General features: G+C 40.5%; 1 protein-coding gene across 5 annotated transcripts in view; it reads left to right on the top strand.

The window, feature by feature from the left end:
• Positions 1–24,183, top strand: part of NAV2 (neuron navigator 2) — a 371,538-nt gene that overhangs the window by 309,149 nt on the left and 38,206 nt on the right. For 4 of the 5 annotated variants that reach the window (XM_053946235.1, XM_053946233.1, XM_053946234.1 and 1 more), the window contains 3 exons: positions 14,320–14,458; positions 19,564–19,855; positions 20,773–21,475. In XM_053946235.1, the coding sequence (XP_053802210.1) occupies positions 14,320–14,458; positions 19,564–19,855; positions 20,773–21,475 (1,134 nt within the window). Of the gene's footprint in view, positions 1–5,744; positions 5,843–14,319; positions 14,459–19,563; positions 19,856–20,772; positions 21,476–24,183 lie in introns of those variants that run through there. The other variant, XM_053946236.1, reaches the window with a different exon arrangement.

Genomic DNA, 24,183 nt, shown 5'->3' with positions numbered 1-24,183 from the left:
TTTACCTTTCTAGTGGGATGTGCAAGCTTAAAAACATCCACAGCAACAATAAACAACTGTAAATTCAGAGACAGCTCTAATTAGGGGAAGGCTGAAGCAATTAAGATGGGTAAACTCTATTGATCATAACTGAACAAGATACATACAGATGACAGTAGTGGTTTTACAGTGGGTGCCCTGACATGGTTAATGACTGCTATTGATTTAGCAGTAATGATTTTAGTGTTTTATTGGGGGAGCGTGGGTAGGAAGGTTAAATCAAGTATTATAGGGCTTCTCAAAACCATACTACAAACACTTGGAGAGCTGCTTTTTCAGCCAGAAATATCTAATTCTGTAGCTATCACACTTGGCATATTCTTCTTGGGCCTGAATGCATCCTCTGACACAGAGCCTCGTACCTGCTGGCCAAAACAGAACCTGTAATTCAAATTTTCTTTCTTTCTGAGCTGTTCTCTACCTCACTGCTCCTAGCTGATGATTTGTCTAGCTTCTTTCATATCTGTTTCTGTTCTCCACTCTATTACTTGTTGACACAGACATGATGTTAGAAAGCTCAGAAAACAAACTGTAAATGAAATATGAACATCTGTCAGAGATTCACCCCAAAGCATTTTTTTCAGAGTCCTGAGAAAAAGAATTCATGCCAGCTGCACTATGTTTATGATTCCATTTGGTAGGGATCAAACTTAAAATCTTAATGGTTGCAGGAGACAGTTAAGTCTTTAAACGCCTGTGACCCTATTCAGCAGCTTAGATTGGAAGAATTACATTTTTTTCCTTAGTGAGTGGCATGTGTGTTAAAATCATGCTTGGCAGTGTTACGTTCTTTGTAAAGAGCACTGATTTTTATAGTTTGGAGAAGGAGATAAAGAAAACTGCATTTAACACAATGGGAATGATACATCATTCTTGTGTTTCACCACATTAACTGCACTTTAAGATCAGATTTTTGTCCATGTTATGGACAAACTGTTCTGTATGACAGAACATCGATAGACTGTTCTTACTAATGGGCTATTTGTCTTATATAATTTTAGTTGGGTTTATTTGTTATATCTGGAAGTATTAGCATAGAAATCATAGATGTAAAAGCAAATACATTATATATAGTTAATATGTTGATAATATTTCTCACTAAAGGAGTTTGAGACTTGGTAATGTGTTTAATATAGAAACATTTTGGATCATCCAAAATGTTTCTATAGTAAACATTTGGATCATCCAGTATAAGCCCTGGATTCAGCATTCATTTGGAATTCCTCTCAGATAAGAATATGCAAGCTAAATTGCTGTTAAGCATCCCCCATTTTTTATAGGATTTTCTCCTGTTCCCTGCTTTTTTTTCTTTTTAGAAAGTGGCCATTTGTGTTTTTCACTCTGATGTGCTTATTCATTTGAAGTGGGCATACTGAAAAGTATGCCTCACAACTGTGTCAACACAAGTGCTCTGTGGAGGCTATTGGCATTTTTAAACAATCTTTGAAGTACATGTTAAAATGTTATAAAGCCATTTTTAATCATACATCACACACACACAAATAGTCTTTTCTTCTCCACCAGGCCTGCATGTCACCTTGTTGGAGGAAGCTGGGGCATTCCTTAATGATTGCTCAGTGAAAAGCAGCTCCTTGGAGGAGGATGCTAAGTCCATCTCATATTGTGCAATAATTATTAATATTACCCTGTATTTGAGTTTTCTGGTCAAATTCACAGTCTCCTGGGGGTCAGAATCCCCTTTCCCCAGCTCCTATGCATTAGAATACATGCCCATGCAGCAACACACACTGATGGTTCCTTTTTACCTTCTTCTGTGTGATAACATCTGAGTGATTTAAACAAAACCCCAAAGTATTCTACACTTCATGTGTTCACTTATAAAAATAAATAAATCCACACAGCACCACCATAATACAATTATTTACTCTCAGGAAAGCCTGAGGCAACAGAAGGTTCTTCCCACTGAGATTTCAGGATGTGAGGAGTGTTTCAGAGCACATATCCCTGGTCAGCCTGCAAACTCAGTGCCTCTGAAGAATAAGAGGAATTAAAAATGAAGCTTCATTTTCCAGTCCTACTTTTCCTGTCTTCCAGGATCCCTTTGGAACCTCACTTAAAACCCACATGGTTGTAGCAGCTAGGGTTTATTTTCTACTATACTTCCTCCTGAGAGTTTATGTTGCTGCCAGTGTTCCTCTGATTTCAGGTAGAAATACCTTCCTTGGATTAACAGTTAGAATGAGTTCACTGGGTTGTGCTTCTTTGTGGTTTTTGTTTGATTTTTTTTTTCCTTTACTTTAATGCAAAGGTCATTTGTTTAGGTAGTTACATAGAGTTTTAGCCCTGTAGTATCATGTGTAAGAGTTGTAATGGTGCAGCAGTGCTGCTGTAGTCCTGCTTTTATTTTCTCATGCAGATAATCAATGAAAGTACTCTAAAAAGGTGTATTTTTGTTCCATGTGCTCTACTTCAAAGGACAGAAGTGTGTTCAAACGCATGTGTTGAGTCTGTTCAGAATATGTTTTGGTATTACAAATGTTGGGGTTTTTTTATTATTTAAATAATCTTAATGTCCTTTAGGAGGAAAGAAATGAAAAAGAAATCTTAAAAAATTGCTGTTGAGATTATTTTAAGACATTGGTTTACCCAGTGGTAGTGGAGTCTCTTCCAGGCAAGATGTGGCAGATGCCTCACGCCACACATTACCTAGCAGGTTCCCAGGACTGTGAAGTGAGATGTCTTTACAGCCTGTGCAGCTTGTGTTACTTTTATAATTGTTCCAGTTATCAAATGCAGACATTTTATAAAGACCTAACTAAAAGATCTCAGCTACTGAGGAACAAAAATTAAAAGGATTTTATGTATTGCAATAAACCCACAATTGTCTGGCATTTTGGTGTTCTCCAAGGGAGTATTTGAAATGCAGCAAGATTTGAGCTGCCTTAACATAGAATGCAAACCTATAATTGTGGGTTTAGGCCTTTGCAAATAAAATGGAACGAGGCATTTCTTTGATAAGTTTTTGTTTTGCTGCAAGCAGATTTAGATCAATTCTGACCAGGATCACAGTTGTGCCTGAGGTTAATGGGAATAGCACACGGGTGTGGGGGGAAGGAACAAGGGATTGGAGGCACAGTGATTTTATGACACTGAGTATTAGGACACTTTGCAGCCTTTTCTAAGCAGCTGTTCTTTAAGTAAATTAATATGTGGGGTCTCTTTACTTCTCCCCAGCTTCAACTACCATAAAAGAACTTAATGTAAAGCTGTTCACAGCTTATCTCACCCCATTGCTATGTGAAACTTCTAACACAAACGTTTTTGTACACTGCAGCCATAACACACTAATCTTCTGAACTTCCTGACCCATAAAACTGTGATTATTGCTACATGTAAAATTCATCTGGAAATATCCCTCTGTATTTAGCGTTATGGCTATTACATTGCAAAATCCCTCCTTTGCAGTCGAAGGACTGCCAGGGAAGGGAAGGACAATGGGGCTGTAGATGAATGTTAGTATAGTGCTGTACCTTAATATTGTGAATTTGGCTTTATTTGGAGCTGGTGATTCAACAGATGCAGTGTCCTGATTATTTTTTTTTCCCTAGATTACAGTTTCAGATTTGATTTTTTTGTTTCAGTGTTTCTGGCTGTTCTTACTTGCCATTAGCAGTGGGTCAGTCACTAATTTCCTATACAACTGCATAGACAGATAATTGAGAAGTATCACTTGTGAGAGGAGGACAGGAAGGGTGTTAGGGATGAAAAGAAAGCTTTACTTCTTGCAGTTGTGATTCTTTTAAGTACCTGTCATATCTGAGAGTTACATCAACTCACTATTCAGCAATTAAAATAAAGAATGAGAAGCAGTTTGCAGGATTCTTTGGTAAAGGGTAGCAGTTAAAATGCACCAGAGGCCAAAAAGGAGTAATAGCAGTCCATGAGGATATTTTCCCTCTTTCTTTATGGATAATACATTGCTTTCTTTTTAAAAAGCCATGTGATTCTTGTCTAATCTTCAGCAAAGATAGTGACATCAGCAGCTTTGCATTTGTACACGTGCACATCACAAAGGGTTGGCTGCACTCTAAGGTGCAGATGAACAAAAAAACACAAGAGTCATGTTCCTACCTTTTTTTAGTCATCAGACTGACATAATATAGGTAATCATCCAGCTGGAAAAAAAAAATCTAAAATTTTTTTAAATTAAGTGAACAGGCCTTTTTCATTTTGAACCACAAACATTTGTGTTAAATGATGCTTTTCCCAAGCCACTTTTATTATTAGCATTGTTCAAAATTGCAAGTTGTCACATCCACCAGCCTCTAAATTACCGTCCTCTGTGTTGCCATAGTTACACAGTAGCCACTAAAATACAGGCTCCAGTGTAAAAAGGCAAGCTCAGACTGCGACTCATTTATTTGAAGGTTTTGGCAGCAGAATATCTCCACAAGTCTTTGTTTTATAACCTTTGAATTCTTGCATTTTAACTCTTTCAACCAACATTGCAGTGTTGTGCTAAAAGGTAGGTTTTATTTAAGATAAGGGTACTCAAGCTGAGTTAATAAATATATAATGGTGTGGTTGACTTCTCACTAGTCTTTTCTACTCTTCTTTTTGGTTTTGGGCTGAATGATCCATGATTTTCTTGAGGTGAGGCTAAGGCAACAGTGTCATGTCCTCTCCGTTTTCTCCATCCTAAAGGCTTCCCATCTCCTTTCCAGAATAGGATCCCTCGCTGGTGGTTTCGCTGGCAACAGAAATTTATCCTGGCACTACTCAGCTGGTGTGATTCCCCATATTAGGGAAAAAAAAAAAAAAAACCACGCATGTTCATCAGAATGCAGAGATCTTGGAAGAATCCTGTCAGAAAATATTTATATTAGAATAAAATAAGAATTTTGAATGTTAACCACCAGAATTTTTTATCAACCTTATATTTCTAAATAGTCATCTCTATTCTATTTGAAATAAGAGGAAGTAATAACCCCCCCTTGCTCTACAGTGCTAAATAAAGAAGAATCAGATTAATATTACAAATCTTGTCTCAGTTTGTTAAGTTCTTAGCTGGAGATACCAGTAGATAAATTTCTATTTTCTTTACCGTTCCTATTGAAAATGTTTTTCTATACCACAACTCCCCCCACAAAAAAAACCAAAAACAAACAAACAAACAAACCAACAAAAAAAACCCAGTATTCCAAATATTTTGTATTAAAACATTTTAGGTATGTCTCCTGCTACATTCACAAAAAACAATACTTACTTCAGCAGTCACATTGTTGAACCCCTCTATAGAAGCAGAGTGGAAAAAATGCTTTTAGAGGTTGTAGTCTTTCAGCTGAGATCAAACAGTGCCATTTAGTACCTCCAAGTCCAGGGTTGCTGACATGAGCTTTTACTTGGTGGGATACGGTACCTGATCTGGAGGCACCAGTCTGCCTGGTTACTGCCATCAGCTTACAGCTTTCACAGATGACCTAGTCCCAGCACAAAGTCTTGACCTCTCGCTTTTTCAGCACTTCAGAGGTTAATTTTGTTGAGGGATCAGATTTCTTTCCAGGGGAAGTTTCTGATGATCACCTTCTAGCTGGTTTTACTTTCCAGTGTCTCTCAGAGCTGCTGACTCTCTGTGGAGGGCTCTATTGGAAAACAACCTTGCTGCAACTTTTTTTTCCAATCTCTTCCTAGATAGTCAAGTTACAGGCTGGTTTATTTAAGGGGGGGCATTGGATGGTAGCCTAATGAAGGTATCAACCTGTAAAATAAATCTGAGCCCCTTTCCTGGAATTCTTCATGGGCAACAAGGTGGAGAAGTGCTTTGGCTGGGGAATATTGCAAGGTAAGAGATTTTCTGCACTTTTGAAAACATGGGAGTGTGTTGTGTTACACCTTTGAGTAAGGAGGTTTAGCTTTGCAAATACTGGTGGCAGTGGAAACACATTAGATGATGGATAAATCTGAGCAGCTTTCTCCCTGCACTATTTCTTTTCAATCTCTGCATGCTGTATGACATCAATACATTTTTAATAGATTGCAAATATTTGAATAACATGGTAGAAAGTTTCCTATGTGAGGACTGACAGCTATTGCTGTGTTTGCTTTTTCTGGCTTAATTTTGTGATTCCGTGAGGTTTATTGATATTCAAAGGTTGCAATCTAGCCGGCTATCTTTCCACTAGTGTTGCAGGCTTTTAGCCTCAGAAAACTATGGGGCTTTGTTATATTTTAGTGCTGTAAGTCTGGTTTCTGTGCAAAGGAGGAACCTCTGTGGGAATGAGCTCACACTGCAAGGAAACAAAGGCGTGTGTGAGTCTGTTTCAGGCCAGATCCCAGCCCAGAGTGCACTTGCTTTTTAGTACATAATATCCAGTTCTTATTCTCACTCCTGTGCAAATTTCTGGTGGATTCCTAATTTGTCTGAGTAAGGTTGTAAGATCTCTTTCCTTTTTGTAGTTCCTTCCAAATAAGCCTAATTTTAAAGGCTCACATGAACCAGGACTTATTGATACTATCTAGAAAGCTGCAGTTCTGCTAGGACAAAAAACTTCTTTCAGGGTTGGTAGTAGCTGACATCTTCCCGGCAGCAAAGAATGAAGTATTTTACTTGATTATGTGTCTGTTTATTCTGTAAATCACTGGTAGGATAACAACTGTTTTTTTCAGTGGTTTGGCTTTCTGAGTGATAGTGCTTTGCCCTGTGATCAAATTAACACGTTTTTATTGCCAAGTTCAGCTTTTATTTTAAGGCATATTTCAGCAGGCTGTCATGCTTTCAGAAAGACAATTTCTGTTGTTTTTCTCCTTTTTTTCTGATGGGAGAACCATGTGCATTATCTTTGTCTCCATGTGCTCAGCTACAGCTGATGCTGCTGTGAGACAGGAGCAGTTCTCACGTGTGAAATCAGTCATGCTGTGCACAGGTTTTGGCCTTGATAAATTTATGTAGAACTTTGCAGTGTCTTCTGAGCAGGGAAAAGCAGAATTGCTTTGAGTCTTTGTGCATATATGTCTTGTCTTCAGTTTGTGCCTGTCTGTTTTTTGCTTGGGGTTGCAGTCTGCAGACCTGAAAGATTTGGTGTCAGAGGTGTAGATACTGTGTTAGGATGGATTAGAAGAAGATGGGAAACAAAGGAGCCATATTCTACCTGCCAGCTGCAGCTTTAGCTCTGGGGTGTTCAGTATCCACCTCTTCCTGGCTGAGGATGTCCAGTGGTCCCACCTGGTAACTTGTTCTGGGGCTGTGGGTGGCTGAGTGACCCTGATCAAGAGGCAAATGGCCACGAGGCAGGGGGGTCCAGACCATTGAGTCTTTCAAAAGCACACTCGGCAGCAGGGAATTTAAATACATCTTGCATAGCTTTGTTTCCATACTGCCCTTCATTCCTTTCCTTCCATGTTTTTGTTACATCATTCCTGTAAGAATTTAGCTAATCTATTCTTTTTCTTCTCGGTGTTTAACTCTGTTTTTATTATGTTTTGGAGCCTCTGCCAGGTACCAGTAACTGCTGGTTTGCTGCTGAGCTCTCACCAGCTCAGCCCAGTGCTGGAGGAGCTTGAGGTGGGTGTCAGAAACTGTCACTGTGTTCAGTGGATGCTTCCCCCTTCTTTAAGTCTTAAATTATGTCTTTGTACGAGGAGGTGATGTGATCCAGAGTATCTGCTTCTCTGGGGGAGAAGTAAGTAAGTAGTAAGAAAGAAGTACTGGTAAGTAAGGCAGGGTAAGAAACCAAACCTGTGTTTGGTTTTCACAGTTCTCTATCCCCTGGGCATGCCAGCTTCTCTGCCTACCTGGAGTGAGGAGGTGTTTGGGCTGGGACCTTGCTAAGAGGGAGTTGGAGGCATATTGCAGTGGTGACCTACACCCAGATCTTTGCCAGGGGCCTCCTCCCCATTCCCTCATCCTCTCATCCCGGGGGGACTGCTGGGAGCTGAGGCAGTCTGTCCCTGAATCCACAGTCATCTGGGCTTGACCTCTGGATTTGTTCAGACCGTTGCTGTCACATGGACACTTTACAGGGATTTCTTTTCTGGAAGGCACCCGAGGCTTTGTATATAAACAAGGATTTCTGATTTTGATTAGAAGACTTTTCTCAGCACTTCTTACTGTCATGGAAACAGAGGCAGAACAAACAAAGCACATTTTTTTAGCGTGATGACTGAGATTTAACACTGACCTTATTGTGATATGAAGATTCTGATTCTGTTTCCAGTTTTCTCTGGAGTCATCCTAGTGACACAGACATGACCAGGGATGAACATCACTCCCATGGCTTCCAGAGCAGGGAGGTGAGAGTGCAGCTGGCCAAGGGGTGCTCTATGCACCCAGTGTAGAGCTGGTGTGTAAACAGCTTTATAAACACAGTAAGTCTTCAGACAGAATAGTAGCTGGCAAAATATGGTTTCTAGGTTGTGAGTGCAAGAAAAAGGGGCTGGCAGCTGGTTGTAGTATTGTACACTAAATTTTGCAAACTTAGCTGGGAGTTCCTCCAGCACCTGGGTCACATGCAGTGCCTTGCTTTTCTCCCCTTCCCCGAGGCTGTGGAGGTACCAGAGGAACCCTGGTTGTGAACAATGGCCAAAAAAACAAGTTCCACCAGTCAGGCGTTTTGCAACTGAATACAGTTGTGCTGGCTGGTGACCCCAGACAGCCGTGGGCTGAAGGGGCACGGTGCAAAGGTGTAGGTGAAGAAGGGACCTTTGGAATTTCAGCTTCTGAGCAGGATGTGATGGGTTTTGGTGGAAAGTCAAATCAGTTCATAAAAATTTAGGGTGTTCTAATTCCTTGAGATGAGGTGGATTTTTAGGAGGTCCTTTGTGTGTGTGTGTGTGTGCTCAGCTGTGTTCATGTTTGTCAATCACTTGGTCAAACTTACATTTTAAGGGACAAAATAAAATCCAGTGTCATTTTTATAAGGTTATTAGCACTGATATAAGAAGATTAAATGAAAAGAGCATTTGCAGTTTTTTAGCTTCTCCAAATCTTTTCTTACCCAAATTTTTCAACACTGAATCATTTTGTTCTGTGAGTTATTCCCTTTACAAATAGGTATTTTAAATGTAAATCCTGAAACCTTATCTTGGATGAATTCTAAATAGAGCTTGACAGAGAGCTGCAGTTCAGCTTGCTGGCAGTAACCCCAATAGTCACTAAACATGAAAATGTCTGAGTAGCTCACAGCACACTTCCAGCACTTCAACTCTGCACCAAAAAATGTCTTTTAAAATATTAGATTCTGCTCCAGAAAGAACAACTGGAACGGCTCTGTATTCATTTTTCCTGGTTTACTTTTCTTGGTTTGACTTTACTAAGTGTTTCAAGGTAACAGTCCTGTCCCTGGGCTCCTCTTTTGGTAAGAAACAAAGTGGTTTATGTTAAAATACCTATAGTGAGATGTAAGAAGAGAGTAACTGGAGACATGGGGGAGGTGGGTGATTAATAGCAGTGTAAAACACATTAATTAAATGAACTTCCCTTGAGGTAGATTTCCATCCATTCTTTTGCAAATTGTTTCAGTTTCAGAACAGTTTGAAAGGAAAACTGTGCAAGGGTCTGTGTGTGCTTTCTGGGTTTCTGGCCCAGGAAATCCCAGGAGAAAACAGTGGAAGCTGTGGTATTTACTGTCGCATGTTATAGCACATTTAATTTTTCCTTTTAAATCTTTGAAGATGCTGTGATGTTTAAATCATTTTGTACCTTGATCTTTTTTGTTGTTGTTGTTGTTGTTCACCTATCAACTCATAAATAGTTAAATTTTTAAATAGAAGAGGATAATTGCCATGTTTCCACTTGAAATATTGTAGACCCCCAAGGCCCTTTCTCAGACAAATGTATTTTTCAGAGGCTCATTGTGGTTTTGAGTGAAGATCCAACAAAATTAAAATCCACACCCATCTGTAGAGAAAGGTGCATTTTCAGCCTTCAACAATTGCTTTATTTAGAAGGATTTTAATGACTCCTTTGCAAAGAGGGAAGATTTCTGCAGTGAGAGGGGCTGTGCTGATGATCACAGAATGACTTTTTGTGCTGTCCAAGTTGACAGAGGAGAGCCAATTCTGTGGATGATGATTATGCAAGATGGAAAAGTGCTGATAGACTGTGGAAAAATACAAGTCTGAGCCTAACAACTTTGCAAACCTGTTTGAAAAAGCAGCTTTGAGCAGTTGATCTGGTGCTGCATGTGGGCGATGTGTAGTAGCAGTGCTGCATTAGGGGGAGCAGAGTGAGGTGGGGAGGCAGAGGAAGGTGCTTGGGATGCTTGGTTTCATGGAGAGCAGGAGGCAGCATCGTGGGAGTTTTTAAGTGGTGGCAGGGGTGGGTTGCAAGTGGGTGGATATTTAATTTTCATATGTAATACACTTTTAATTTTTTTTTTTTAATTTGCAGTTTTCAGTAATCAAAGTAAAGTTTCATGTGATTGATCAAATAAAGAAAGGAAAACCCAAACATTTTAACTTCAGGTTAGGGTTGAGTAGACTTTTGCTGACATCAGAAATTATTAATTACACCAGCTAAATTACAAAGATGCTATCTGGGCTCTGGGAGCCAAGGACACTGTAATTAGGGCTGTTAGATGCCCCATTCTGCTTCCTCACTTTTGACTTTAACCATCAAGGCACTGGATCCAGGTAAAAATGAACTTATTTACATGGAGGGCTTGGGGTGGTTTCAAGAGCAGTGTGAAACAAATGCCTCAGTTTGGTAACTGGTCCTGTCCCCTGGAGGAGCCACAGCCTTAACCAGAATCTGTGGGTTCACTGCATTACTTTGTAGCTGTATATGTTGGGTGCTCATAAAGTGGCGTGCATTGGCATTTAGTTTACAGAGTTCAGTGAATTCTACCAGCCCTCTCTAGTGCTGTTTCAAAGGGCAGCATCAGTAATGGTTTATACAGGTTTACAAAATTATTTTCAGTTTCTTAAGGTGTTTTCATGTTTTCTTACATGCTGTTGTTTTTTCTAGCTAGAAACTGAGCTGAAGTGATATTTATTAACTAAAGCTAAAGCTATCTGGGTTTAGACAGATATGTGGGTTTACACACCCTACCTTGTCAGAACAGCTTGGACACCAGTGTCACCAGCATGCCCACGAGAGCTGTGCTGCTTAGCTTGTGGCACCCAAAATCTATCCAGACATCTCTCTTCAGACCTCAGAATAGCTAATCTTTTTTAATTTAGTAACAGATTAGTAAGTTTGAAAAGAGTTGGAATAGTTCATAGTTTCCACCAGAACATAAAGGACCTAAAGGCCAGGATACACAGGAGGGGAAGCCACAACCATCAATGTATTCAGGTGCATGTTTCTACCTTTGTCCTCAGGCACATGTCCCAGTTCAGAAGGGCACTCAAATATTTTCATAATGCCTTGGATTGCCCAACTGCAGCCAACAGGACTGGCTGATGCCAGAAAAACTACTTATGATTAACATTAAAGACATTCTTTAGATGCTGATTAACTATGGTAGTTTAAGAATTGTGAGTGCTCAGAAATGAAGTGTTTCAGTTTCTATACATTGAGGATGGGACTAGGAGTCACACAGAGGAAAATCATTGTATTTAATATTTTTTTCTGCCCGCTGCCACATCTCCATAAGAAGGAAATGAAACTATTAAGCACAGAAGGCATTGGCATTGATGATATTATTACTGCTATGATTGTTATTTTATTATTGGTTCAGAAATAGAACAGTTTTTTGCTACACAAAACTTTGGAAAACAAGAAGCATATTTTGTTATTCAGAGATTTTATTAAATATTTTGGTACCTTATTTGTAGACTTACCTAGGAAATGTAAGTGCTTTATGTGGTAGATTTGGAAAGAGAAATAAATATCAGTTATAGGACCTGTTTTCAGAACTGAAATTTTGAAGTAATATGGCTTTCAATATTTTGCCTTGTGATATTTAATTGCCTACTCTAAATAAGAAAGTGCTTCAAAGAAGTCTTTCAATCCTTTTCCAGATTTTCAATTCCCCCCCTAACATTTCTTGGCATGGGCAGCACATCTTTCATTCAGTTATGCTGGAAAAGATTTTTCAAAACAACAAATAAAACTGGTGTGTCAAATCTGCCTGCCTGGCTTTCTCAGATTCAGGAAGTCTCACACTGTGAATTTTATTTTAACATGGATTTCTATTTTGTATTGTGCCTTTTATCCAGGTGAAGGCAAATCTGGGAAAAAAATTATCTCTTTCCTTTGAACTGTAGCATCACCAACACTGTAGACTGCAGCATTCCTTTCCAATCTGAGAGCTGGAGTGTCTGCAGGTTTATCAAATACCCTTGGGAAAATCTTATTGGAAATCCTGTAACTGGGACACTCCTGAGAGTCAGTCAGGGCTGACTGGAGTGAATTCTCATGAGCTGGAGAAAGCCAGATGAAGGGTGACCCCAAGGCTCCATCAAAGAGGGCCTGTGGCAGGGGCCAGCAGCGTGTCCCTGTCCCTGCCCATCCCTGTTCCAGCAGAGCAGTGTGGCTGAACACTCCAGATTTCCTTTCCTGGCTTGCTGGAGCTGTTGATCTGAGCCTCCCAGCTGGCTTATCCACAGGGATATGGGAGAAGGGGCACAACTGACTGTGCTGACACATTGATGAGGACCTTCACTGGAAACAGAGCAGTCAGCAAGGAGCAGCTGCCATGCAGAGGAAGGTGTCCCCCTGGCCACACTTCATTTGTGGTTTAGCAAATTGTGCTGCTCTTCAAGCTGTGCTCAGTTCCCTAAAAGGCCTTGTACAGTTGTGGGTGAACACAGTACTCCCAAGTAAGAAAAAGCAATTAAAATTATTAAAGCAGCATTAAAAGTTGTGCAGGAAAGTGTTTTGTAGTGCTAAATGGAAAAAAATGAAATGCTTTCCATTTCAAAGCTGACAAAGTTTATGTAGAAAGGCTATAGTAAATCAGTGGTGAAGCTATGAATGAAGTTCAAGCAAACAGAGAAAGGTTGCCTTTCTTTAGACAATTCTCTTAACACAGGTTAAGACAATTCAGGTTTAAATGCCTATGTTAATTGCTCAGTATATTGTTTTGTGAATATAGCTTTCACTGTGCAGCCAGAATCTCTCTGCAATCTCTTTGTTACAAGTTTGTAAATCAAACAGAAATGCAACAGGGAGGAGAGTCTGGAGCTCCCAAAATCTGAAGCTGAGGTTATAAATAGCTAGAGAGCTGCCAGGTAATGAGCTCTTAACCTTTTGCAAATGACCTATGAGATATATAGATATATAGATAGATATATATATGTATACACATTTCCAGATTTCCAGCAATAGTTATCCAGTGGACTGAAACGTCTTCACAGAGCTCCTTCCAGGATAATATTTCAGTCCCAGCTTCATTGTTCTTGGAGATGGAGCACTTGTAAGCCAATTTATAAATCTCTTCCTTAAGCAGCTTATTTTTACAGGCATTTTACAAGTTGGAGCATCTGGCTCCATTTTTAGATAATTTTGATTCTTTCTGTTCTAACAGTCAAATTGACTCAGGCAAGGTCTTTTTTGTTTGGTTGGTTGGTTTTTGGTTTGTTTGTTTTGGTTTTATTTTGTTGCTGCTTTGTTTGTCCTAAACTTCCAGTGACACATTTCTCATTTACTGGAAAATGTTGAAGCTATCACATGCTGGAAGAAGGTAGTCCTGAGTAGTTGCTTTTCTTGAAAAGGGTGATGCAGCTCAGGAGGGTTATTTACTGTCTGAAGGACTGAATTTTTAGTTGGTAAAGTTCTTTGAGGCTGGTGATCCTGTTGATGGTAGCTCCAGGTTGTTGCCCAGGTCTCTGGAACACCCAGGTACACAAGGTTGCTTCAGGGTGATTTTTTTTCCTTGCATTTAAGTTCCATCTCTGTGTTACAGCTTAGCAAGTCAGTGCTGTGCCTTCTTGGAGATCACACAATTATAGAATGATTTGGGGTGGAAGAGACCTTAAAGATCATCTTGTTCCATCCCCTTGCCATGGGCAGGGACACCTGCCATGATCCCAGGTCTCTCAGAGCCCGATCCAGCCTGGCCCTGGACACTTTCCAGGGGTGTGGCAGCCACAGCTTCTCTGGGCAGCCTGTGCCAGGGCCTCACCACCCCCACAGGAAAAAATTCCCTGCTAATATCCCTTCATGCCACTACTTTACCCTGCTCTGGGGCTGCAGGCACACATTTCAGCTGAGTCAGGAAGAGCTGTGTCACTGATGCCCTTGGCTTGGTGATGGCATGCACTGGCCTTTCTGGCAACCACAAGTGGGCTAAGGGTTGTAGAAATAATCGTCTTCCTTTTGAATGATGTCTTGTCTTTTGACCCTTGTTTTCTCCCTCTGTTGTGCTTTTTCTCCAGCTGGGATGACAGCAGCTCTGTCAGCAGTGGGATCAGTGACACAATAGATAATCTCAGTACTGATGACATTAACACCAGCTCCTCTATCAGCTCCTATGCCAACACACCTGCCTCCTCCCGCAAGAACTTAGATGCACAGGTAAGAGCTTCGGTTTATTCAACTAATAGTGATATTTATTGTTTTTTCTGTGCAGGAGGTGTAATTGTTTTAGGTTGCTGAACTTGAACACACAGCCAGCCTTCAGTACAGACATTATCAATAATAACCACCTTGTCATCCATGGTATTTACAAATATTTCCTCTGTGTGTGGAACCCGAGGCATCTCTGCCATGGTGATGTCAAAACAATCAGGTCTTGTCTTCCTAAAGGCACTGCTGCACAGAAAACAGATGTAAATGGGATTTTATATAGATTTTCTTTTTAGGTCTGAAATGGTATTATGTTTTTCTCTTAAATAATAGAATACAATAAAGTAAACATCAAAGTTCAACAGTTGTTTACACTTTTATCAGAAATGTAAGCATGTTATGCAAATGAAATTGATTTTATTAAATTTCCAGAGCTGTGTGTTATTGAAGGCTTTCTGTGTTTGCCAGCATTTCGTAGGAGGATAAACTTTGCCTCCATCAGCAAGATACATGTACAGTTTGTGCTCAGACACCACACATCCAAAGAGGGTGGAACAAGTGAAGGCATCTAACAGTTTTTCATTGATCAAACAAACTGCATAACACAGAGATTTGCACTAATACAAACTGCTTTTTTTTACCAATTCCATAGATTTTTGTTTGAGAAAAGTGCAGGACTACAAAGTCCAGCTTTGTTCTGGTCCTGCTCAAGGGACTCGGGTGCTGTGTGCTGCAGCCACTGGGATGTGGTGACCTGGCAGTGTTGCAGGTAGTGGAGAGGGATGTCGATATGACCTGCTCCTCTGTTTCTTCCCCCTTTTAATCTTCTCCAGTCCTTTTCATCAGTGGGTCCTAAATCTGTTTTTGACATCAGTTTTGATGTAGACGTGTGGTTGCTGTGAAGTATTGCTCTGTCTCCAGAGCTGTGGTGCAAGCACAGAGTAGTCTTTGTTCCCTTGCCATGCAGTGCATATTTGAGCCTACATGAAGCGTTTCCAGGTAGCCTCTGTTTGCCTATCAGTGCCTGCACAGGCACTTGGAACTGCTAATACAAGCCCCATACAAGCTGAGAGGAGTTAAGATCTATCAAGCATGTTTTTCAGTACCTGATAGAGAGTAAGATGGGCAACCAGAAGTATTTTTTGACAATTGTTACTGTCTCAACATTGTAATACTGTTGCGGGGGGGAAAAGGAAGACTTGGGGAGATGTGACTAAACATTAACCTAAGGAAAAAAAATAGAAACTCATGTGACTTCTATCTTCTGATGGATCAGATTCTTGGAAACACCTCTGAGAGATCAAAATCTGTGTTGACAAACTCCTCTTCCTCCTCCACAACTATTACAGTATCCAAGAGGGTGCAGACAGACACCAGAAGAAAAGCAGCTGGAGCTTGTTCAGGCAGTAGAGTGTAGTTATTGGCAGAGGAAGCTGGGAGCCAAGAATGTACAAGTGGTGTTCGCAGTCTTTTGGTGCAATGTGTATCTCTGACCTGCTTCTCTCCTCAGTTTTCATTAATGACAATCCTTATTCCAGGTATTCTGTTATCTGCAAATTATTGCCCATAAAATAGTTAATTTCCAGTGGAACAAACTACCTGAATCTTGTCAGCCAAGGGAATGAAAACAGTACGGAGTGCTGAAATGCGTGGCTTGCAGGGTTAATTTTTTGCTGCCAATTGTAGACCTCAGAGCTCATGGTGCAGTGAATGCTGCAGAGACACCTTTTCTGTCTTTCCTGAAGGACTCTGTGGTGGCCAGTGCTCATGTTTGCCTTTCCCAGAGTGGTGAGCCACAAAGAACTAGCACACATTTGCAGAGGGATATGGACTTTTCTTCTCAGGGTGTCCCTTGCTTTGGTTATCCTAAACAGTAGGTGCTTTTGAGCTGCTGTGATTCTGTCAATCTCTTTGAGAGGGTACAGAAGTTGGATTTCAGATAATTGAGGAGGGAGCTTGAAGCTAATACATGTGCAGCTGGGAGTCCAGGCAAATAATGGCAGCAACATCAAAGGGAGAGAGTCTGAACATGTCAGTGTCTGCTGATAAAATCAGTAACTCAGGCAGAATCATCTCTGCAAAGAAAGGCATAGTTGCAGTAGGAAAAAAATCTCTGTTGAGAAGATGATTTTCAGGGCTGATGAGTACCCCATACTCCAGAAGCTGCAGTTTCTCCATCTTTGAGAAACAGGACTTAAATATGATATTAACTCCGTCTTCAGAGACATTCATAGCTGTAGCCCCTTTTTATAGCAATGCAGTGAAGAAGTTTGCAAGTTTTTTCTGAACAAGCTAGTGATGGAAACCAGAATTTGCCTTGCCACGTTCCCATGTCCTGCTGTGATCATGCCAAGTACCAAACCACTTAATGTAGTTAGAGGAATTTTGGCACTCTCTTATTTTTCCTTCATATTGCACAGAATTAGGTAAGTTACCTTTATCACAGTATTACATATAGTGTGCCTTTAAAGTCACATCATATGCATACTTTAAGGAGAAGTTAAGACCTGGTGGGCATTTGAAAATAACTTATTTAACTGAAATAAGATGGAAGAAGGAGACCAAGTAACAAATTCAATCATGTGAAGGTAAAAGGATTGGAAGTAGAAAGGTTCCTTTAAATAGAAAACTGCAGCATCCCTGAGCAGTTGGATAAGACATCTTCTCAGCAAAGATGGGTTTGGTCTGTTCATAGCTTCAGATTTACAAAACTTTATGAGTGAGTTGAGAAATCCTGGTGGTTTCCTCCTAGCTCAGGCTTTGCTTTCAGCTCATGCTCACTGTGTCTTGCCATGACCTCCATCCAAGAGTATTTCCACTTTCACCCTTCTGGGCGGGTGGAGTTTCAGCTGCAATCCCCAAGCCAGGTTTCACTGTGTTTTGGTTTTGATTCCTTAGTCATGCTTCTGTGCTGTTCTCAGTGTTTACCATTAAACAGAAGCACCTCTGGCCAGAGGGTTTCAAAGGTGGAGGTGCAGCATTTCAAAGGCTGCAGGAAAGCTTTGGCCGTGGGTGTAGTAGTGGAATAGAAGGGAGGAGAGCAATGGTAGAGGACTTCTTGCAGTGCTGTTCTCTCTGTGGAGACTGACTGTACTAATCTTACAGATTAGGGGAGGAGAAATAGAAGGTACAGGAATATTTCCTAGTCAACCAAAACTAGAATAAGGCCTTTGCTAGCAGGTAGGTGTATTTCTTGTTCTTGAACACTAACAGTGCATACGCACAATTCCAGACAAGGAGCTTGGAACAAGATACTGAAGTGACCACATGAGGAATGGTGTCTTTGAGGTGGCTTTGTTGGTTGATTATTTGGTACTTTTTGCCTGTGCTCTCTTCCAAGATCTGTGAATGTAGGAGCTGTTTGCATGAAACAGTGATTTTGGAGAGGCACGGGACATAGGAACAGTTACACTGTGAATTTATTAAACACCTACTGATAGTCAGAAATAGAAAAGTGACCCACCAGCCCCAAACCTGGCAGGCACAGGAAGAGAAGGGAGTTAGAAAGCAGAGATCCATTCAAGCCTACACTGGGTTGCTCTCTTTGAATGGAGAGAGAGGGAAACAACATTTGCGTAGCACGAGGAAAGTACAAGAATATAATATTGCATAAATCCATAATTCAAAATGTATGTTAGTCTAATGACTCAATATGTAGATAAATAACCCAAGCCCTGTTTCCCAACTGAAGAAAGACCATTGTGATATGTGGTGTTAGCTTTCACATACTGATCGCTTAACTAGTTTTTCAGGCTTTAAAAAAAAGTAGTTACAGTAAAAAGCAGAGGAAATTCAAGCACGGTTCCCCTAAATTCTTTAATATTAATAGTGTGATCTGGTAGGTAAAGAAAAGTCATAAACTTAAAACATTCTTTAGGAACTTAAAAGCTGAAAAGCGTGGTAAATAATCTTCGAGCTTCTCCTGTGCTGTGTTTTTCTGATGATCCAAAATGAATAAAGACTGTGAGCTTTATAATGCTTTGGTATATTTTAAATAATTTCCTTTTAAATAAGTTATTCCTTTTGCCTATCGCACAGTTCTGAGCACATTTATCTTCTGATGAGGCTGCAGGGCAGAAGAGGTGCCTCACCATCAACACCTCACCAAAACCCATCAGCCCGTACTTGGGAACTGCAGTCAGTCTCTTTCATGATGCTGTGGTGGTTGGAGAACACTTCAGCTATGAATTTTTTATCCTGATCAGAGTCAAATGTGTGGATATTTGTCATTTGTGCCTGATCACAAAATGGTTGGTTGTGGTGTTACCACATTCATCAAATTTAATCAACAGCATTAGACAGGAGTAGAATTCTTTCATTAGCAGTGGGAAATATTAATGCATGGGGAATGTATAAAATATACACATATATATATCTAGGGTAATATATTTAATTTAAGCATATCTGAGATTTTGGCAAAGGTTTGCTAATGAGAAATTTTTCTATTGAATATTAAGCTTAGCAAAATTCTCCATAAGAGACTGGTAACACAATCAATCTGTACAAAGAGTAGGGGGAAAAATAGTCTGCAAGAGAAACTAAAGTAATTTATGTACTCAAGTCAATCTTGAGTATTGTTAGAAAGTTTTTCTTCAGTCCTTGGGTGTCCTTCTACCATGTTACATTAGAATTAACAGTATTCCACATATTCAGATGTATTCCAAAAGCTACCTCCTCCTGCTCTGGAGATCAGATTACCAGACAAGAGATAAGAAAGCAGAAGGAACAAAGGAAGGCTGGCTGCACAAGTTTGAAATGCTTTTTTGGCATTGCAGTAAAAGGGTTTGTCAGAAATTTGAGATGGAGGATTATAAATGTCATGGAGCTGAATATGTCCTTTATAAATCAAGTAGGTTTTTTTTCCCCTTTATTTATTCTAAGGAGCATGGGTGTTGTGTTTTTTTGTATTTTTCTTACAAAGGATATTTAAAAAATATGTCATTGCTGGGGTTAATTTCTTGCTGTGACATTTCTTCATCAAAGGCATGTCATGTTTGTTGGTACTCAGAGATGACTGCTGAGCTGATTAATCAGGGGGATGGTTCCTACTTACAAAGCTTCTTAAAAGAAAGACTTGCTCTGAAAGTTGTCTTGCAATTCCTTATCTGTCCTAGACCGATGCAGAAAAGCATTCCCAGGTGGAGCGGAATTCCTTATGGTCCAGTGATGAAGTCAAGAAATCTGATGGGGGATCTGATAGCGGCATAAAAATGGAGCCGGGATCCAAATGGAGGCGGAATCCCTCTGATGTGTCAGATGAGTCTGATAAAAGCACTTCTGGTAGGAAGAACACTGTTATTTCCCAGACGGGCTCCTGGCGACGGGGCATGTCAGCTCAGGTTGGCATTACCACACCAAGGCCTAAACCTTCAACCACCTCAGGCATGTTAAAGACACCTGGAACAGGTGAGAAAAGGCATAAGATATAAACAAGCCAAAAATGTGTTCAGTGTGAAAACAGTTTAAATACTTTGCAGAGGCAGAACCTGAACTTCAGGTAATCCTGTCTGTATTTTTAGGCATTGCTTTAACCTAAGCAGCAACTTCTATGTCCCCATTTCTATTTCTGTCTGAAAATGTATATTTCAGATTAGTACATTTGCCAGTTGTTTTCGTGAAAACTCTGGTCTTAAGCCAAGCTATTTATTTGGCACAGTATTGCTGTGTGAAGAATAAATAATATAATTTTAGTTTTTGAAGTCACTGTTAACCAAGAGCATACAATATATATGGTTGAGGAGATTTCCCACCCCCCCCTTACTAAACAAGTATGTTTGTTTATACTAAACATGATATCTGGCTTTTCTTGTAAGTGTATTAATGACTTTAGCACTTGCAGATGTGTGAATGAAAATTGAATTTGCATAATCAAGCAATATAATTTAATACCTCTCTTTTTATTGTCTTGTACACAATTGTATATGAAAAAGTTAAAGTTATATACTGTTTTGAACAGTACAAATGCTTTAACAATGCCTTTTAGGAAAATTATACTATCAGCCTAACACTACTAGTGTGTAATGATAGAAATTATTGATCTGTGGTAGCTACAGAGGGAAAATTTTTTTTCTTATCTTGTCACTATTACGTAAGGCTGTTCTGCTTTTCATATTCTCTAAGGCAAAGGCACCACATACTTCCTTTGGCAAGTCTGCATGTGTAACTCACTAGAGTGGCATGTAAGTTCAGTGCAGACTAGATCATAACTTTGAACCGCACTCCAGTGGCTAACACGCTTTTGCTTTTCATGCTGCTTTGAGTTTCATCATTTGCTTGATGTTTTCAAGTCATTAAATATTAGAATTCTTTTTCTATTTTTGTAGGGAAAACTGATGACGCCAAGGTATCAGAAAAGGGTAGACTATCTCCTAAAGCTGGACATGTTAAACGTTCCCCATCAGATGCAGGACGCAGCAGTGGTGATGAATCCAAAAAGCTTCCCACAAGTAACTCTAGGACAGCTGCTGCTAATGCTAATACTTTTGGATTTAAGAAACAGAGTGGGTCAGCCATAGGCATGACCATAATCACTGCCAGTGGGGCAACTCTCACCAGTAGATCGGCTACCTTGGGAAAGATCCCCAAGTCATCTGGACTCATGGGTAGGACCACTGGTCGGAAGACTAGTGTTGATGGCTCCCAGAACCAGGATGATGGCTACTTAGCACTTAGTGCACGAACTAATCTGCAGTACCGTAGCTTACCCCGGCCCAGTAAATCCAGTAGCAGAAGTGGAGCTGGGAATAGATCTAGCACGAGTAGCATAGACTCCAACATAAGCAGCAAGTCAGCTGGGTTGCTTGTCCCTAAAATCAGAGAGCCTGCCAAGGTTATCCTTGGAAGCTCTCTGCCAGGATTAGTCAATCAGACTGATAAAGAGAAAGGGATTTCGTCTGACAACGAAAGCGTGGCTTCATGTAATTCTGTTAAAGTGAACCCTGCATCACAGCCTGCTGCTAGCGGAGCTCAGAGTACCCACCAGCAAGGAGTCAAGTACCCCGATGTGGCCTCTCCCACTCTGCGCAGGTAGGCAACAAATTCCTCGGTTGTGCAGTGGTGTTAGTGGGAGCTGAATGAGCAGGACTCTGCCAGCCAGGCCTGGCTGGCTTTGATGCAGCACTTACTATTTAGTGTCCTACTTCAAAGTCTTGGTGTTTACATTTAATTTCACATAAGCGGTTTGGCCAGTGTTGTGGATGCTTAGGACATCACACGACAGCAGCAGAAGTCTAACATTCAGGAATAAAAACAAACCTGTCTGGCAGAAGCTTTGGCACTTACAATTTGAGTCTCCTTACTGCAGAAATCATACCTGGAGGCTTTTATCCATGCAGATATCACAGACACAAGAATTTTCTTACCTGAAGGTTACTGAAGAGTTCTTACACAGATGTATATGTAACAAACCTGGAAATATTCTAGTCGTGGATCAAATTGTAAACCAACAACTGGAGGGTTATCGCAGATTTTCATGATGACAGTGGCATTGGCCTGCCAAGCTTAGATTCACCCAAAGCAAACTATTATAACTTGTGTGGATTAGCCCAGTATGTTGCAAGACTCAACATTTTAGCCTGTGTAGAAGAACCCTAAATAAAGTTACTGTCTAAGCTGGGTTAAATTTTCTTATTTTAATGCTATTTTTTGGACAAAAATCCTATCTGTCTTCTATTTCTCCAAGAGTACCCCCACACTAACATTAACAAATAGTTGGTGAGGAGCTAATTTGTTAATGCAGTGTATATCAAAGCCTTGATATTGGTGAAAAGTTCTGTTAATATTATTTTTCAACTGAATTTGAGTAGCTTGTGTGTTTCAAGTTGCAGTGTTTTGCATTTCATTTTGTCGTGATGCCCATAATACCCATACAGTTATGCTCCATCATCCTGCTTCCAGTGATGTGAGAAAGCCACATTCCATCTGAAGCACCAGTGCAAGCATAATGGCTGTGATGGCAGCTTAGGCTGATGCTGTAAACTGCTTTTAGATGGGTGGTTTTATTTGAAGAATCTGTGTGAGGGTAATTGAAGATACTTTATTTTGTACCTGGTTAACAATAGATAAGCCATGTACTTTGGAACATGTAATTTTCATCAATGGCACTTAAAAACTCCAGTAGGCCTTTCACTTCTATAGGGTACACAACTAGAAATGCAGATTTTCAGCATTTTCAATGATTTCAGTGTGCCTCAGGCACATTGGTAGGAATGTGATTGGGAATTTTTTATTACTAAAAAGCTGCAGTGCTGGCTGTGTAATTGAAATGCTACATTAGAAATACATGAAACTTCAAAGAGCAGACACTGAGGCTCAATTTAACTATTCCCTCATTTGATTTACAATTTCACACTTGAATTTTCACCAGCCTGTCAAAGTTGTCATGTGTTGAAATGTGTCAGAGTTGAATTGGACCTCGTCTGCTTATTACTGATTTCTAGGATGACTGTAAAGAAGATTTTGATCTTAATTTTCATAGTCAGTTGAGTTGCAGACTTTATTTTTTGCATATTTCCTCTTGGCCCTGTAGTTTTTTTGGTATTACACAGTGAATTGGAATCCATACCTTTGTAATGATACAGACTTACCTATAAGTTTGCGACTATATGTAATTTATATGTTGTCATAAACAGGGGTTAGCTTAAAAACAGCTTATAAAACTGTTGTGTGGGTGTTTGTGGTTTTTTAAGCTCTGGGATGCTTTCTTTAAGAGTGGTTTCCCCAGTGCAGCTGAAGAGGTTGTATGCTCTGGCACAGGAATATCTTGAGGAATACACTAAGCTGGTATAGCTGCTGAGGGCCATGGAATCATGGACTGGTTTGGGTCAGAAGGGACCCTGAAGATCATTTTGTTCTGACTCCCCTGCCAAGGGCAGAGAGACCTTCCTCTATCCCAGCTTGTTCAAAGCCCCACCCAACCTGGCCTTGAACACTTCCAGGGATGAGGCAGCCACAGTTTCCCTGGGCAACCTGTGCCAGGACCTCACCACCCTCACAGGGAAGAATTTCTTCCTTATGTCTGATCTAAACCTGCCCTCTGAGTTGGAGGTGTTGTCCAGGTGCCTTGTGGCAAGTATGTAGCAGCAGCTACCCAGCTCAAGTGTGTTTCATGCACTGGAGCTGCAGGAATCACCTGTGCAGCCTGGACACTGCTGCTGGGCTTGCTCCAGGTGTGCTGCAGGTGCCCAGCTCTAGCACAGCCTGTGTTTCTGGGAAGCGATGGACAAAGTGACTTAGTGTCGATGTGTCCATCAACCTGGGCATGCTCCAAAGCAGAGAAAGTTCTATCTGGTGCATGCCCACCCCTAAGTCTTCAGGAGCACTTGTATATAAGTGTTCTGAACTTCTGAACTTCTCTATTCTGAAAGGTTTCACCCACTGTACTCCACAGTGAATGATAAAAAAGCAAATCCGTACAGGTATGTGTGAGGAAAACCAAGGTTCCAAAGGTAGTTACAGGAGCTAAGAGGCAGAAACAAAAGCCATGTTTTGGGGTGGGTGTTTGAAGCTGGTGCGGAAGATACGCTTCCTTCCTAATTTTGAAGATCGGTTTTGGAATGATTGATAATTTAGTCCGAAGCATGTTTACTACTGAGGCACCTGGGCACTTCTGAGAAGTTTCCCACTGACTGTTTATGAGGGACCTGGGATCTTTGCTTCCTTGGCAGTGCAGCTGCATCACAGGCAGCAGTGATGCTGCAGTTAGCCACCTCCATCCCCTCCCTCCCCAAGTTGTG

The sequence above is a fragment of the Vidua chalybeata genome, chromosome 6 (assembly GCF_026979565.1).
Source record: "Vidua chalybeata isolate OUT-0048 chromosome 6, bVidCha1 merged haplotype, whole genome shotgun sequence".
Classification (NCBI taxonomy): domain Eukaryota; kingdom Metazoa; phylum Chordata; class Aves; order Passeriformes; family Viduidae; genus Vidua; species Vidua chalybeata.
Note: the sequence above shows the minus strand (reverse complement) of the source record. Positions and strands in the feature narration are given on the sequence as shown.